The sequence below is a fragment of the Callospermophilus lateralis genome, chromosome 3 (assembly GCF_048772815.1).
Source record: "Callospermophilus lateralis isolate mCalLat2 chromosome 3, mCalLat2.hap1, whole genome shotgun sequence".
NCBI lineage: Eukaryota > Metazoa > Chordata > Mammalia > Rodentia > Sciuridae > Callospermophilus > Callospermophilus lateralis.
This window is the reverse complement of record NC_135307.1, coordinates 35,982,644-35,999,404: the sequence shown is the minus strand read 5'-3', so window position 1 is coordinate 35,999,404 and position 16,761 is coordinate 35,982,644. Positions and strand designations below refer to the sequence as shown.

The 16,761-nt window shown below is 49.6% G+C and overlaps 1 protein-coding gene across 1 annotated transcript; it reads left to right on the top strand.

Moving 5' to 3' along the window:
- The first annotated feature begins 7,376 nt into the window (after positions 1-7,376).
- Positions 7,377-16,113, top strand: Efs (embryonal Fyn-associated substrate). The gene is made up of 6 exons (XM_076850015.2): positions 7,377-8,108; positions 11,300-11,578; positions 11,824-11,964; positions 12,064-12,786; positions 13,065-13,154; positions 15,103-16,113. Exons 1-6 carry the CDS (start codon positions 8,091-8,093, stop codon positions 15,535-15,537), a joined length of 1,686 nt encoding a protein of 561 aa, XP_076706130.1. The 5' UTR covers positions 7,377-8,090; the 3' UTR covers positions 15,538-16,113.
- The last annotated feature ends 648 nt before the right edge of the window (positions 16,114-16,761 follow it).

Below are 16,761 nucleotides of genomic sequence, written 5' to 3'. Positions count from 1 at the left end.
CAAGCTGGTTTTCCATTCTGGGCCTAATGAACTCCAAATCTGAGCCAACCCTCAGGTGGCTGCAAATGGAAGGGGAATCACTACAATGAAACAGACTAAATTTGGGGGTCACCTCTCTGAATTAAGATCAAACTTCCTCTTGTTGAGAGAAGGAAGCTTGCCATCCCCAACCCTGCAGACACCAAAGTGGGAGAGCAGAGGGAGAACCGAGATCTACCCCTTGCTCCCATCCTAACACAAGATGACTAAATCTACAAATGTATGTCACCTGGCTTTTGTTTCTTTAAATTGTAACTGCTTCTGTGGGGCCTGTGGAGAAAAGCAATTTCGTTGCTTTTCCTTAGTTCTATCAAAGTATATAAAGCTCAAATCCAGACAGTCAGGATCCAGGAATAAAGGTCCCTGGGTTAGACTGCCAGGAACATACGCACCTAGGCTTGGGTTGCACAGGTCTCACCTGTACCTGCCCAACGCCACGGGGCATTCAGCCCTGCTAGAGGGGATCCTGTGCTCCAGATTCCTGTTGTCCAGCCTTTGTCTGACACATGGTCTCGGGGTGGCTTCTGGTGTTCCTGGACAATCCCCAAACCTAGAATGGGTCCCCAGGTATAGTGCTATTTCAGAACAGTTTTCCTATGGGTCTCCTCTAAAGGATCAGAACCCCAGGGCAGAGGAAGAAGAACAGGAGTCTGATCTTGGCTCAAATCTCTTGATCCTGCAGAAAGGGGTGCTCAAAGGAGCTGGAAGTGATCCCAGCTGCTTGCTTCATTTGCTGACACTGCAGAAAGGACTCAGCCTGGGTTACTGGGGACACTGCCCTTCAGGGGAGGCCTTTGGGAAATCTCCCTGCGTCTGTACCTCAGAGCAGAGGAAACCCCTAGAAGGTAGAGGGAGGGCCCCTTCCAGAACAGAGTTTCCCCCAGGCTTGGCTTTTTCCATACTATGAAGACTGGGCCTGACCCAAGAACCTGTTCTATGAGCCACATGTGCCCACCCCACCCCATTTGCTCAGAGCCTCTATCCTTATCTCGGTAGCAGCTTTGTGGAACTCTTTAGGGTGACTCCCTGCCATGAGAAACATTTTCCAGAGGGTTTCCTCCTGGGGTGACTAGTTTTGGAATCCCTGAGTCACTTCAGCTTCCAGGGAATCCCTGGGGGAGGTGTGGGGATGTGGAGGTGGCAATAAGGACAATGCTGGAGGCAGAAGCAAAGGAAAATTCACCCAGCACCTGACATCAAGAGTAACCTCCCAACATGTCCCCACTTGCCTAGGCCTGACCTGACAGCCAAAGAGGGCTTTCTGGGATTCCTACTTCTGTGTCCCTGGAAAAAGTGGTTAGCACCTATCAGGAAAGGGCAGGGAAGGTGTGATGGAATTTACCTCCCACCCTTAGCTTGAGAAGGTTCTTGGAGCTCATAGGGAATTAGAATATGGCAGTCCTGCCCCTTCTCAGAAAGATTTTCAATTTTTTACCTTCTTCCTCAAAGTCTCAGCCCAGCTCCTATCTTCTCTTGACTTTACGTTCTCTCTCTGACGTTTCCTCCTCATTTGCAGAAGTGTGTGTATTAGTGAGGTGGTGCCAGGGGTTGCCCTGGATGGCCAGAAAGATGCTAACCAGTCTAGCAGCTCTGCACCTCAGTTCCTGAAATAGTGTTGAATCCAGAGGACTCAGCAGTGTCCACTGATGTTCATCAGCACTTAGTTCTTTTGAGGCTGGAACACTGGTTTTATTAAAATGTTAAAATATACCAGATACGGTGGTGCCTGTCTATAATCCCAGTCAGTCAAGAGACTGAGGCAGGAGGATTGTGATTTCAAGGCCAGTCTGGGTAACACAGCAAGACCTCATCTCAAAGTACAAATGAACAAAATAAATAATGTTGAGATACTTCTTCACCTGCTAGTAAGTATCTGCTGCCCTCAGACTTGGAAACCCCCCATACCAACAACCTCCTGATCTAGCCACTGAAGTGTAAATACCTGGCATGGATGGAGGCCTCCAGAATATTGTTTCTCTGTTCTCACTGGTAGGTGATAATGATCCCAGTTGCTAATTTGTTTATTTATTTATTTTTGGCACTGGAGATTGAAGCCAGGGGTGCTTTACCACTGAGTTACATCCCCAGCCCTTTTTATTTTTTTATTTTGAAACAATGTCTCATTAAGTTACTGAGGGTCTTGATAAATTGAGGCTGGCCTTAAACTTGCAATCCCACTGCTTCAGCCTCAGAGTCACTGAGATTAGAGGCATACGCCACTACCAGGTGCTAATTATTCTTAAGATATCACTTTTTTTAATTTTAATTTTTTAAATTTACATATGACAGCAGAATGCATTACAATTCTTATTACATATATAGAGCACAATTTTTCATATCTCTGGTTATATACATAGTATATTCATACCAATTTGTGTCTTCATACATATACTTTGGATAGTAATGATCATCACATTCCACCATCATTAATTATCCCATGCCCCCTCCCTTCCCCTCTAAACCCCTCTGCCCTATATAGAGTTTGTCTATTCCTCCCATGCTCCCTATCCCACTATGAATCAGCCTCCTTATATCAAAGAAAACATTCAGCATTTGATTATTTTGGATTAGCTAACTTCACTTAGCATTATCTTCTCTAACTCCATAAATTTACCTGCAAATGCCATGATTTTATTCTCTCTTATTGCTGAGTAATATTCCATTGTATATATATCAATGTTTATAGCAGTACAATTCACAACAGCACAATTCACAATTCACAACAGCTATACTGTGGAATCAACCTAGATGCCTTTCAATAGATGAATGAATTAAAAAAAAGTGTGGCATATATACACAATGGAAGATATTTAACTACAAAAATGCTCTAGCTCAGGAACCTGCCTTCAAGAAGAACTCAGGGAGTCACATGGAGAATCAGAATTAAGAGGACAAAGAGCCCAACAACTCAATACTCCAGCACATCGATGGTGCCGCCCCAAGGAGGACCATTATGGTTCAAGTCTGGAATATCTGCCAAAGGCTCATGTTGAAGGCTTTGTCCCAGTGTAGCAATGTTCAGAGGTGGGACTTTTGGGAAGTGATTGGATCATAAGGGCTCTAACATCATCAGTGGATTAATCCACTGATAATTCATAATTTGATGGCATTATTGAGAGGTAGTGGAAACTGTAGGAGGTGGGTCCTAGTTGAAAAAAGTAGGTCACTGGGGGCGTGTTCTGTAAGATTTATCTTGTTTCTTCTTTGCTTTCTACTTCTTGGCTGCCATGAGGTTAGAGTTTGTTCTGCTATGCCCTTCCACCATGATGTTCTGTGCCACCAGAGGTCCAAAGCAATGGAGCCAGCCAATCTTAGACTGAAACCTCTGAAACCACAAACCAAAATTAATCTTTCCTCCTTTAAGTTGTTTTTCTCAGGTATTTTTGTCATAGTTACAAAAATCTGACTAACACAAAGACCTTCAGCTTACTTAGCTGTGTCCTATAGCCATGGATGTCTGAGTGCATTTATCAATTCATCAAATATTTATTAAGCACCATATACACCAAGCACTACTACTCTAAATGCTTAGAATGCATAAGAAGATAATACAAACAACTCTTTTAGGAAGAGATAGATGGTAAACAATGAATCAAGATAATTTCTGATAATAATAAGTGTGATGAGGAAAATGTAACAGTGTTATGAAATAGGGTTACAGGGGGATGGGGAGGGGAGAGGGAGGGCAACTGTAACTCAGAAAGTCAGGGGTTGTGGTATTTAATGTGATGATGGAAAGGATCTGGGAGAAGGAAGAGGAAGCAAGACGTGCAGTGTCCTAGATATGGGAAAGGGCTTGGCATATTTAAGAAACAGAAAGGACAGTGAGGGTGAAAAAAACAAAAGGTGAAAGGGAAGAGAAGATGATGTGGAAAAAGAGGTAGGAATCCATCACTTAGAGTCTTAACAGGGCATGGTGGAGCATTTGAATTTTATTCTAAGGTCAGTGGGGAGGTATTGACTGGATTCAACCCTATCTATGAGTTCCTTGAGGGCAGACATCATGTCCTCTATATCCTGGTGCCCCCTCAGGGTTACCACCAAATAACAATAATAATAGTTGCCTTTGCCAACATTTATATATAATGGGTCAGGTGCTATTCTCAGGATTTTCTTAATGCTCACAACAAGCTGGTATTCTAGGTTCCATCATTATGCCCATGATTATTGTCCTTTGTGGACAAGAAACCAGAGGCTGCAACAGGTCACAGAGCCATCACGGTCATTAGCTAGTGTTGGAACCGGGATTAGAACCAAGACAGTCGGGGTGCTGGGGTCCAAAGAGATGAGGGTTAGAAGAATTAGCAAGTACCCAAGAAGTTTTGAATAATAAGAGGGATCAAAGAGACCCAGGAAGTCCCAAGGTGAAGTGAGGAAGAAACCAGCTGGTTAGACCCTCCTAGGAAGAGGAAAGATGGGGAGAAGACTGGAGCCCTAGAAGCCAGATGGAGGGTTCCTGCCTTTCTATTCCCTGACATATGTAGGACAAATCTTTGGAGCCCAACTTATTGAGGCTACTACCCACCCAAGTCCTTCACAACCTCCCAAGCCTGGACCCTAGACCTCCTCCTGACAAAATTCAAATCACATTAAACTTTTGCTTGCAAAGAAGAGGGTAAAAGGGTATAGAACATGAGAAAGGTTCCTCCTACCCTCATTCAAGACACCTTTTCAGCTTTCACACCATGGGGAGCTAAGTGTAAAGAAGAAAGTATGAAAGAAGAATAGTGTGTCAGGCTCTTTCCATGTATTTATTTCCTGCCAAAATTATTGTTAAAGATGAGAAACTAAAGTTGGGCACAGTGGTACACGCCTGTAATCCCAGCAGCTCGGGAGGCTGAAGTAGGAGGATCTCGAGTTCAAAGTCAGTCTCAGCAAAAGTGAGGCACTAAGTAACTCAGTGAGACCCTGTCTCTAAATAAAATACAAAATAGGGCTGGGGATGTGGCTCAGTGGTAAAGTACCCCGGGTTAAATCCCCAGTACAAAAAAAAAAAAAATGATGAGGAATTGAGATTCCAAGATGGTCTATAACTTGACCAAGGTCACACAGCTAATAAACCAGTACTCACTTCCAAAACTGATTGGCACCATTCCATGCCTGGGCATTCCAGAAGCACAGTCTTCTCATGCTGATGTGCATTCTATTGTCCATCATCTACATTGCCCAGGCACTGAGTTCCACTGCCCAGCTCCCAAGCCACTATCTTGCCTGGTCCTAGCAGCTTCCTCTCCTCTTGGCCTCCATCTACATTCCTGTGTCAGGTAAAGCATTGTCTTTGTGGACAGAGTATCCTACCCACCTCCCCTTGACTCCAAATTTGCCTTGGCAGACCCTGAGCAAAGATCATTCCCAGTCTCTCTTTAGCAGCAGCATGTCAGTGTACCTAATAGCCAGGCCCACCAGAACTGGTGTCTGGAAGAGGATGAAAGTCTTCTCTAGTGACTCTCTCTAACTAGACTGAAGCTGGAATGGAGTAGCTCTTCTTTCAGATGTATCTGGAAATTTAAATTTATGTAGTAATGGAGTTTCAGTCTGTTCCAAGTTCCTAGCCCCATGCCCTGACCAGGTTTGAAATCCATCACTGACAATGAGGCTCAGGGCCAATAGAGTTTGACCCCATGTTGACACCAGAATCTCTCACTAACCCGCCCCACAGATTCCACCTCTTCCCTCTGCAGGGGGTCCTTCGTAGGTGCCCAAATAATAGGGTGAGGAAGGGGCTGGGGCAGGGAACCTCCCCACACAGAGAAACATGTGGATGTGTGAGCCTCCAAAATGTGAGGGTGGATGGGCCTTAAATTATACTTCTGATATTATCTCCAAATGAAGTTATGCACACGTCCTTGTCTATTTTATGTTTGAAGTGCTTGTTAAACATAAATAGTGAAAATACACTACAGCATTTCACTCTGATAGCATCTTGCTTTTTAAATACCAGGGACCTCAAAAGTGGAAAATGGGCTTCCCCCAAGCCTCAGGAGGCTCTGATGTGTGCTCCAAAATAAAGATCCAAGAAGCAGGGCAGTGGAAAGGCAGACGGGAGAGATGTAGGAGGCTAATAACCCTGCCCTCGGCTGAAACTCCTGGGAGCTAGATCCGCAGACCCTCTAAAAGGCTTCTGCCCTTTTGTGCCTGTAGTCCCCAATCCTGCTTCTAGAAGCAGCAAGAGCCAGGCAGGCTGAGGAAGGGCGACAGGCCCAGACTAGCAGAGGAGGCTAGGAGGCCGCCCAACCGGCCCGCCTTGCAGATCTGGGGCCAGACGTTAAGGCTTCGTGTTTTCTCGCCAGGGCCAGAAACCATGTCCAGCGCCAGACTCCTGGCCCGTGCCCCGCAAGATCGGCCGAGCTAAACCGGCCACCCCTGCAGAGGCAGCACTAAGGAGCTGAGAGGCTAGGCTAAGGACCCCAGCAAGGCGGAAGGAGCGCGCTCCCTCCCCACGAGAAAGACAGATGTGGGGCTAATGAAAGGGAGACTGAGAGGCGCGGGGCTGGCGGGGGAGAGTGGGGGCGTGGCAGGGAGAGCGAAGCTCCCAGGAAGGAGAGGACCAGACCACCCGGAGGTCTGCGGAGAGGTCCAGAGAAAGAAGGCGCCGGAGAGAGGGGCTGGACAGGGACCGGCAGTTTGGCCCCAAGGTCCTAACTGAAACTCAACACCCGCCTTTGGAAGGATCGTCCCCTTTTCTCCTCCGCCCCTTCCCTTTCCCTCCCTTTCCCCCTCCCTCCTTTCTCTTAATCCCCAGGACTGAGCCCCGCGCTGGCGAGGAGAGGGCCCGAGGGGAGGAGGAAGAACTGCATTGAAAGGGAGCCGGGAGCCGGGGAAGGGGAGGGAAGGGAGCCGCGAGCGAGGGGTGAGCCGAGGGGGGCCACGCGCGTTCCCCCTGAAGCCTACCCAGCCCTCTTGGTGTCCCCACCCCGACCCTAATCCCAATCGAGCCCACAGGACCCTAGTCCCTGCCTCTCCTTCGCCTTCTCTTTGCTCCTTCGGTTGCTTCTTGGCCTTTCTCTTCTTTCCCAAAGACACTTGGGAGCTGCCTCAACCCCTGGGGCGCGCCGAGGGGCCCTGCCAAGGGTGCGTGCGGTGGGGGCCGGCTCCGGGTGTCAGGGGCCGAGGGTGGGGGTGGGAGCTCCCGGCCTGGCATCCCCGACCGAAGGTGGAAGGGGGCTGGGCCCCTCTGCTCCCTGGGCGCAGGAAGGCAGTCCCGCCTCTTGTTGTACCTGCGTGCTGCTTGCTGTGACCCGGGCGCCAGGCGTCCCCGGACCCCTGGGTGCGCTGAGAGCTAGTGTGGAGAGTGAGAACCCGCCTCATCGCCGCGGGTGCGAGGTTCTGGGCAGAAAACAGCCACTCCGGCAACCCAGCCCAGCGGCCACGCTGTTGGAGGACTTGGGCGCCAGTCTGGCTTCCTTTCGCCAATTTGGGCGAGTTTGAAGAGGGACAAAAGGCTCGGTCCTCGCTGGTCTTTCCTCCCAGCGGGGTCCTGTCACAGTGCCCTGGGCCTTCACTACCACAGCCCTGGGATTCCTGGTCCCTGGCGGGGCCAGCGGTTGGGAAGGGTTGGCCCCTAAACTTGCTCATCCAGCCCAACCGTCCCGGCGGCTTCTCCCAGCCCTTGGGGCTGTCCTGAACCTCCTGGACAAGCGTCGAGCAGCCCCAGATCCCTCCTCCTCGCCAGCCCAGCCCTGGAACGGAGATTTCGGCCCATGCGGGCCAGGGAGGCCTCTGCGGCCTAGGTCAGGCAGCTCCAGGGGCCTGGCCAACCCAGCGGCCCCTGGGAGGCCGTGGGGACAGTTCAGAGCGCGCCCCTTGGATGAGGTCCCGCAGCGACGCCCCGGCCCGCCCCTCTCCTCCTCCTGCCTGGCCAAACTGCCTCCCATTTGGGAAGTTTTGTGGGTTATCTTTCTCCTCCAACCTTGGCGGAGGCCACTGCTCAAGCGCCACAGCCGGGGGTAGCCTCCTCGCTTGGAGGCCGCGAAGCATGGTGCGGGGCGGCCACCGCTGAAGTCAGCGAAATCGAGCCTGGCCTGAAGCAGGCGGCGCTGGAGGCCAAGGCCATGGCCATTGCCACGTCGGTGAGTCCACCAGGGAGAGGAGCAGAAACCTGCGGGGCAGAAACCTGTCCAGCCTGCCTTGACCCCTGTAGCGTTTATTTCTGCCCTCTCTTTGTCTCTCTCCTTGATGGATCCCTTTCTCCTCCAGGAGGCTGTGTCCTATCACTTTTGTTTCCTTTCTCCCTCTCACTCATCCCCTGCTCCTTCGGCTCCTGGATTCGCCCCTCCTCTTCTCCCCCTCCCCAAGCTCTTTCTTTCTAGAGGTTGCTGCTGGATAGAGGGGAGGGGGCAAGGGTAGTCCCAGACCTATCTGCTCCTTTCTGGGCGGGAACAGATGGCCACTGGTGGTTGGCAGGGATTTGTGATTGGGAAGCAAAGTAAAAGGGGTTGAAAGGACAAGCTGCTCAAGGAAAATGGGAGGCCAAAGGACCAGGAAGACCTATCTCTGGAGGAGGGATGGAGGAAAGGAGGCAAATAGAGGAAAGGGGGGTGATCTGGCAGGGAGGAGGGGAGGTGATGTCAGCCTGCCTCAGGCCACTTTCCGGGGACTAAGGACAAAGGGAGGAGACAGCTGGCATGATGGGACAGTGGGAGGTGGCCTCCCAGAAAGCTGCAGTGGTCCCCTGCCACCTCCATTTAGCCAGCCATTCCCTAGCAAGTCAGCTGGGCCCCTAGGCGGGAATAGAGCAGGGGCCACACCCATCAGCACTCATTCCATCAGCAGCTCTGTCCTGGGTTTCTACAACTGCAAGGCCCAGAGGTTTGGCTCCATTGGACAGAATTCAAACCTAACACAGGGAGGAGCTCTCCACTGACCCACCCCTCTGCTTTCTGTCCAGCACTCTGAGTAGTCTGAATCCAGGCAACTTCGCCTTTCTGCCCTTCCCTGGCCTCTGGCTTGAATTTCCAGGAAAAGCAAGGGTAACACCTGCGTTCTGATCCCCTCTGAAGGGGGACTCTGGGAGTATTTTGAGAGTGGAAAGAAAAGCAGAGAGCCACCCACACCTTCCCATTCCTCTTAAGGACCAGTTGGATTTGGGCTCCTTCCCAGATCAAACTCCTGTTAGTTCCTCAATTATGATGACTTGAAGACACTAGCCCAGTGCTGGGAGAGGGGGAGAGCCTCTGGGAGTACTTAGGCACAAGGTGATGATTATGTAACTTTGCAGTCCCAGGAGGTAGAATTTTTTTGGTGGGGGTGGGGGCATATTTATGTTGAGTAAGAACAGCCTTGTGAGGATACTACTGTCCTTATACAAAAACCGATATTTGGATAAAAAGATGGAATTCTACAAAGGAGAAAATTAAGGCTCACAAAGGTCAAACAACCTGACCAAAGTTACCCTGTGAGAAAGGGACAGAGCCAGGACTCAACCCCAGGTCCATCTGCCTCTTGAACTTTACTTTTAATCCCCTGACTATATGCAAAACACTGATTTATAATTTACAGTTAGAAAGAAAAGTGTGGAGCCAACCAGAAATTTGTGTTATCTGATTAGCATTCCCTTACCCCACCTGCCATGGGACAATATCCTTTAGGAGCTACAATACAATTAGAAAATAGTTGGATGCATTTGGAATCAAGCAAAAGGAAGAGTCCATTTGTTAAAACCACTTAGCCATGAAGGGTTGGACAGCTATTGTCCACCAGCAGAAAACACCAGCCAAGAGGAACATGCACAGGTGCTGACTTAGCAGGGATTCCTTCTCCTCACAGTCTGGTGGCAGTCCGCCTGAGGTCTTTAGCTTGAAGGTGTTTGCTGAATTAGTGAGTTCACATTGTTACCTGGCTAGGAGCTGTTCTCCAACACTACTGTATATGCCACCACTGCCCAAGATCCTACCAGCAGGCATGGTCCTTTAATAATATATTTTGACATTTTGAATGGTTTATTTTTGATTCTACCAAAGGATTCTTGGAACAAAAGCATCATGAAGGGTTACAGAAAAGGGAAATTGAGTATAAGGAAGACTTGATATGTACTTGACTCACCTTTGAGTCATGGACCCTTTTGACTCCACCACTGGTACCATTGAAACAAACAAAACAAAAATAAGCAAATATCTGCCATTGTGGAAAGGTAATGGAATAAAGTGACTGAGGGTGCAGGCTCTGAAATCAAACAGCCTGAGCTTCAAATCATGTTCCACTACTGTACCAGCCATGTGTCATTGGGCAAAGCAGTAACTTCTCTTCCCAGTTTCCTTTCCAAAATGCAGATAATGGTTTCTCCCCGATAAGGTTGTTGTGAGAATTAAATGTGATGATGAATGCAAAGACTTGCACAGTGGAAAGAAATATCATCTGCACTTAGCTTCTGTGTCTGACCTGAGCATGTGGCTCCGATGTAAAAAGCTCACATGCCCTCTCCAGACAGGACTGGAAATGAGATAGATGCTTATTCCTGATTGGTCTGCCAACTCCCTTCCTTGTGCACACACTAGAGCATATACACTTTTCTCCATGGTAACCTCAGCCTCTTCTGATAGAACCTTATTTGCTCAGACTGAGTACGAAACAATTGCTTTGGTTTCTGTTTTCTTTCATATCATGCCTAGGCACTGTCTGAACAGGGCTTTTTCCAGTCTCCCTCAGAATAGGGGTCTTTGCAGCTGCTTAATCTAAACTTTTGCATGTGAGGGGCAGCCACTAGGGCAAAGAAGGAAAGTGAAGGAGATTCCATGAGAAACCTTAGCAAGATCTCTTCATGTGCTTTGGGAGAAATTAATTCAACAAATGTGTACTGAGGACCAGTTCCAGGTGAGTCCCTATTACAGGGACTAGGAAGAAGTAAGAGCTTACAGTGTAAGGAAAGAAATTGCTAATAATAATAAAAGAAATAACTAAAAAGACAAATAACTTTGGGTATTATGAAGGAAACAATGGTAAAGATGATGCAGAGAATGGGACGGGGCAAACAGGTGATTAAGGAGGAGGAGACATTTAAGCTAAACTAAAAGATGAAAAAGGGTCAGTCAGATGAAATCAGGGGAAAGAGCATTCTGAGGAGGGAAAATAGTAAGTCCAAGGGTCTTGAGGTCAGAATGTTATGGAAGAGGAGGACAGAGTTGATAAAGCTGGAGGCAAGATGGGACTTGTCAGTGCTGAGTCAGGAGTCAAATTGTTAAAGGGAATGGGAAGCTCTAAAGAGGCTTCCCATGACCAGATAGGTGTGTACAGACCCTCTCCTTATACTCTCCTCACCCACCAGGCCCAGCTGGCCCGGGCACTGTACGACAACACTGCCGAGTCTCCCCAGGAGCTGTCCTTCCGCAGAGGGGACGTTCTACGGGTACTGCAGAGGGAGGGTGCTGGCGGACTGGATGGCTGGTGCCTCTGCTCCCTGCATGGCCAGCAGGGCATTGTGCCTGCCAACAGAGTGAAGCTTCTTCCTGCTGGCCCAGCGCCCAAGCCCAGCCTCTCCCTGGCACCCTCCGCCCAGCCTGGCTCACCACACCCAACCCTAGAGCACAGCAATGAGGAACAGGAGGTGAGACTTGAAGTCCCCCAAGCCCCAAACCTGGAGACCCCTTGTCCTCCCCTGGGGCCTGCAGGCAGGCAGGCAGACCCCCCAGGTCACTGCTCTCCTCCCACTGTGCTCTCTGAAGTCTCTGCCACCCCTTAGCTCTGTGTCCCTGTTGGTAGCACAGCAGGGCAGGTTTCTAAGCTCCTCTAAGTCTAACATGGTTCACCAGCCCCCTCCTTCAGACCCACCCACCTGTCTTGATCTCCCAGGTGTATGTGGTACCACCCCCAGCTCGCCCCTGTCCTGCCTCAGGACCTCTGGCTGGACCCTGCCCACCCTCCCCTGACTCCATCTACAAGGTCCCCAGAGGCAATGGGACCCAACTGTCCACTCCCAGAGATGCCTTGGAGGTGAGGGTTAAAGGTCTGTGTATTTGGGGTAAGGGACAAACAACCTCAGGGCTGGTCCATTGCTGAGCTGAAGGGTGACTCACTGTTCCCTCTCTCCAGGTCTATGATGTGCCCCCCACTGCCTTCCGAACTCAGTCCAGTGACCCCTATGACTCCCCAGCTTCCTTTTCTCATCCACTGGCCCGGGTTGCCCAGCAGCACCCTGGGGAAGATGAAGCTCCCTATGATGTACCTCTAGCCCCAAAGCCATCCACAGAGCTAGAGCCGGATCTGGAGTGGGAAGGGGGCCGGGAACCAGGGCCCCCACTCTACGCTGCCCCCTCCAACCTGAAACGGGCGTCAGCCCTCCTCAACCTGTATGAAGCACCCGAAGAACTGCTGGCCAACGGGGAAAGTGGGGATACTGATGAGGGCATCTATGATGTGCCCCTGCTGGGTCCCGAGGCACCCCCTTCTCCAGAGCCCCCAGGAAACTCGGCCTCCAACCAGCTAGACACCCTGGCCCAGCTCCTGGCCAGAAGCCCTCCACCACCACACAGGCCTCGGCTGCCCTCTGCTGAGAGTCTGTCCCGGCGCCCTCTGCCTGCCCTGCCTGTCCCTGAGGCTCCCAGCCCTTCTCCAGCTCCCTCTCCTGCTCCAGGCCGCAAAGGCAGTATCCAGGACAGGCCTCTGCCTCCACCCCCACCCCGCCTCCCTGGCTTTGGGGGTCCCAAGATCGAGGGGAATCCAGAGGACAGGGAAGTGGAGGATGATCCAGCAGGACCCCACAATGAGTATGAAGGCATCCCAATGGCTGAGGAGTATGACTATGTTCACTTGAAGGTGAGTTCCTCCTGGGCCACTCCCAGAAATGCCCCAAGAAGAGGAGGAGTGTGGAGGCTTGGGGCAGAACTTCCCTGCCTCCCTTCTTCCTCTCTCCCCTGCCCCTTCACCCTGTGGCCAGGGACCCTACCACGTTCTTGGCCTTACCACATGTACTAGTGCCACACTCCCTCCTTAATCCCTGCCTGGGACCACCAGAGCTCCCTCCTGAGTCAAGGGACTGGAAGGGTGACTGGGGAAGACACCACCCCTGCACTGAGACCTGATCCCCTTTGCAGGGCATGGATAAAGCTCAGGGATCTAGGCCCCTGGATAAAGCCTTTCCAGAGGATCCTGAACTGCAGGAGAAGGGACTGCCTGAGCAGCAGGTAACTGCCTGTTGGAGGTGTGCTAGAGAAGGGGGCTGGCGAAGGAGGCCTGGGACTTGGGGGAAGGGGTATTCTTAACCAAACTACAGAGGGAAATAGATTAGGATGAGGTTAGAGATCACATGAAGCAGGGACAGAGTAGACAGGAGTTAGAATTCAACTAGAAGGTGCTGGAACTTGGAAGAGGATATTAGAAATTCAGAAAGAGGGGAAAGAATGTGTTGGAGAGGAGTCAGAAAGCCGGGCAGCCAAGGGAGCAGAAAGAGTTTCTGGGCTGTGGCTCCTTCTAAGGCTCCTTCCAACTGTGAATTCCTGGGCTCCTAAGAGACCTGGCTCCTAATCCCAGCTCCACCACTAAGAAGGTGGGGCAGGGGGGCACAAAGCGATCACTTAAGTCTTTCTGGACCTCAGGAAAGTGAGATGGTTTCCTTGACTCAGTCTAGAATGGACATAACACAATAGCAACCATTTATCGGGTATTTACCAAGTGCCAGACCCTGTGCTAGGCACACATGCTTCAACATCAATCACAGTCATAGTCGATGCTCATAATAGCTTAGGGTGTAAGTGCACTGTGCCAAGCCCTTTTTATTTATTTTCTCAAATAATGTTCTCTGCAGCCTTGTTAGGTACATGCTAGAACTATAATCTTCAATACAGTTACATACATGTGGCTACCAGACCCACAAGCTGTGGCTAGTCTGAATTGAAATGTGCTATAAATATAAAATGCACATGGATTTTGAAGATTTACTATGGAAAAAACTCAATAATTTTCATATTGATAACAGATGGGAACTACAACATTTTTGATTTTGGAATTAGAGAAAATATACCAATTTCTTTTTACTTTTTTTAATGTGACTACCAAAATATTTAAAACTTCACATGTGACTTACATTATGTTTTTATTGGACAGTGCAGTACTAGACTCCCTGTTTGCTTTTTCTTTTTCTTTTTCTTTTTTTTTTTTTTTTCCATGTATGTTTATGTGATGCTGGGGATAGAATCAGGGCCTCATACATACCAGGCAAGTGCTCTACCACTAAGCTACACCTCCAGCTCTACACTTTTTCTTTTCTCTCTTTCTCTCTCTCTCTCTCTCTCTCTCTCTCTCTCTCTCTCTTTAATTTGTTCTAGTTATACAAAACAATAGGATGCATTTTGACACATCATACAGAACTTCTCATTCTTCTGGTTGTTCATGATATAGAATCACACTGGTTCTGTAATCATATATGTACATAGGGTAATAATGTCCAATTAATTCTACTATTATTCCTATGCCCAGACCCCCTACCCTCTCTTCACTCCCCTCTGCCTAAACCTAGGTACCTTTATTCTTCCCTAAACACCCCCCTTATTGTGAATTAGCATCCACACATCAGAGAAAACATTTGGCCTTTGTTTTTTTTTTTTTTTTTTTTTTTTTTTTTTTTTTTTTGAGGTTGACTTACTTCACTTAGCATGATATTCTTCAGTTCCATCCATTTACTGGCAAATGCCATAGTTTCATTATTCTTTATGGTTGAGTAATATTCCATTGTGTATATACACCACATTTTCTTTATCAATTCATCTGTCAAAAGGCATCTAGGTTGGTTCCATAGTTTGGCTCTTGTAAATTGAGCTGCGATAAACATTGATGTGGCTGTGTCACTATAGTATGCTGATTTTAAGACCTTTGGATATAAACCAAGGAGTGCCCAGCTCTATACTTTTTGTTTTAGAAATTAGAAGCCACAAAAGTTCAGAGACTTGTTTGAAATCAGGCTTGAGGTTATTTGAATCCAGAGCTGTCTCACACTGAGTCTAGGCATTTCACTGCCAATCTAAATTTTCTGGTGAGCAGGGATGAGAGTTGAAGGGATTGTTCTCAGGAAGAAGGAGCAAGGGAGGAAGTGGCACTGAGGAGCACGTTCCCACTGACTCCCCTCTCGCCCCTCAGGAGGCCCCATCCCCAGGGGAACCACTGGTTCTGTCCACTGGAGACCTACAGCTCCTGCACTTCTATGCAGGGCAGTGCCAGAGCCACTACTCAGCGCTGCAGGAGGCTGTGGCAGCCCTGATGTCCAGCACCCAGGCCAAGCAGCCCCCAAGTCTCTTCGTGCCCCATAGCAAGCGGGTTGTGGTGGCTGCTCACCGTCTAGTATTCGTTGGGGACACCCTGGGTCGGCTGGCAGCCTCTGCCCCTCTGCGAACACAAGTCGGGGCTGCAGGTACAGCGCTGGGCCAAGCTTTGCAGGCCACTGTGCTGGCTGTTAAGGGGGCTGCCCTCGGCTATCCCTCAGGCCCTGCAGCCCAGGAGATGGCACGGTGTGTGGCAGAACTGGCAGGGCGAGCCCTGCGATTCACCACCCTGCTCACCAGCCTGGCTGCCTGAGGGTCTGTTGGCACAGCCTTCCCCTCCCCTGCCTGGTCAGAGCCTCCACACACTCAGGTCTTGGGTGGATGGAGGGCTGTTTCAGGGAAGGGGAGGTATCTTCCCCCTCCCCTTCCCCTTTTAGTCATCTCAGCCTCTCACAGAGGCATCTCTTTCCCCTAATCCACAGCTTTTTGTACGAGAGCCATTTTGTATAAATTATTTATATTTAATGTTATTCCCTGCTTTGTCAGGGCCAGGCACCAGGTCCTCTGAGGCAGGGGGGAACTGAACCCTCCTCCTCACCAGCCAGGGTTAGAGGTCACTGCTCTGCCTTCTGCCTCTGGAAATTTGGGACACCAAGAATCAAGTGGCAGGAACTTGGGACCACACAGAGTCTCTCTCCCTTCCTGTTTCTTGGTTCCTGAACACCAATTCCTCACTTAGCCGAGAATGAGAGAAGGACATTGACTGTCCAGAATATGAAGGTCTGGGAGACATCAGAAGGCTCCTCCCCTCAAAAGGCAGGAATGTTGGCCTGAGCATGGGTGTGTGCACTTCAATAAACCCTGCGGTCTGGTTCCCTGACTCTGCTGCTTGGGAGCGTTGTGGGAGTGGGGGTGGGGGGGTGGCATCCCTCGTCATACCCATGGCGGGTGGGGGGATTTTCCTCCTTTGACAATGTGCACTAGACTGGTTCTCAACTCCCATAAAGGACCAGAGAGAGTTCTAAAGGTATGTAGTGAATGTGCCCTTCTAATAAGGGTTGAATGGACATCAACAAGTCATTAAAATAAGTGCATAAAAAATAAACCAGATTGGACACTTGGTGGTAGAAATCCACAGGGCAATGAGAAAAGATGAGCAAGGTGAGGAGAGGACCACTGACAAGACATTAGCTAGGCACCTGGAAGAAGAGAGAACCAAGAGGGTCTGACTAGTGTTCCAGGAAGGCAAGCCCAGTTTGCTGACTTGGGAATCAAGCCTTCTTCTTCAGATGATGTCACTAGAGAGGTGCAGTTGTGGAAAGAAGTTGGCCATCACCTAGGTGACTCCAAGAGCATCTAGCCCCTTACACTGCACTTCCCAGGCTTCCTACTGATAATCCCTCTGGACAAACTGTCTTCTAGGGGAGCTGGGGTAGCAGACAAGGGCAATGATTTGGAAGTCCATAGTTCTCAAGACTTTGGTGAATGAAGTCAAGAGCCTGTGGGTTTATAGGGGGATCACTCCAGCCATTTACCT

What these genes read in the sequence shown, in the direction of transcription:
- Efs (XM_076850015.2), top strand. An exon ending in CTCCCAGAGATGCCTTGGAG is followed by an intron (nt 11,965 to 12,063) that starts GTGAGGGTTAAA and finishes CCCTCTCTCCAG; the next exon opens with GTCTATGATGTGCCCCCCAC. An exon ending in AGGGACTGCCTGAGCAGCAG is followed by an intron (nt 13,155 to 15,102) that starts GTAACTGCCTGT and finishes CTCGCCCCTCAG; the next exon opens with GAGGCCCCATCCCCAGGGGA.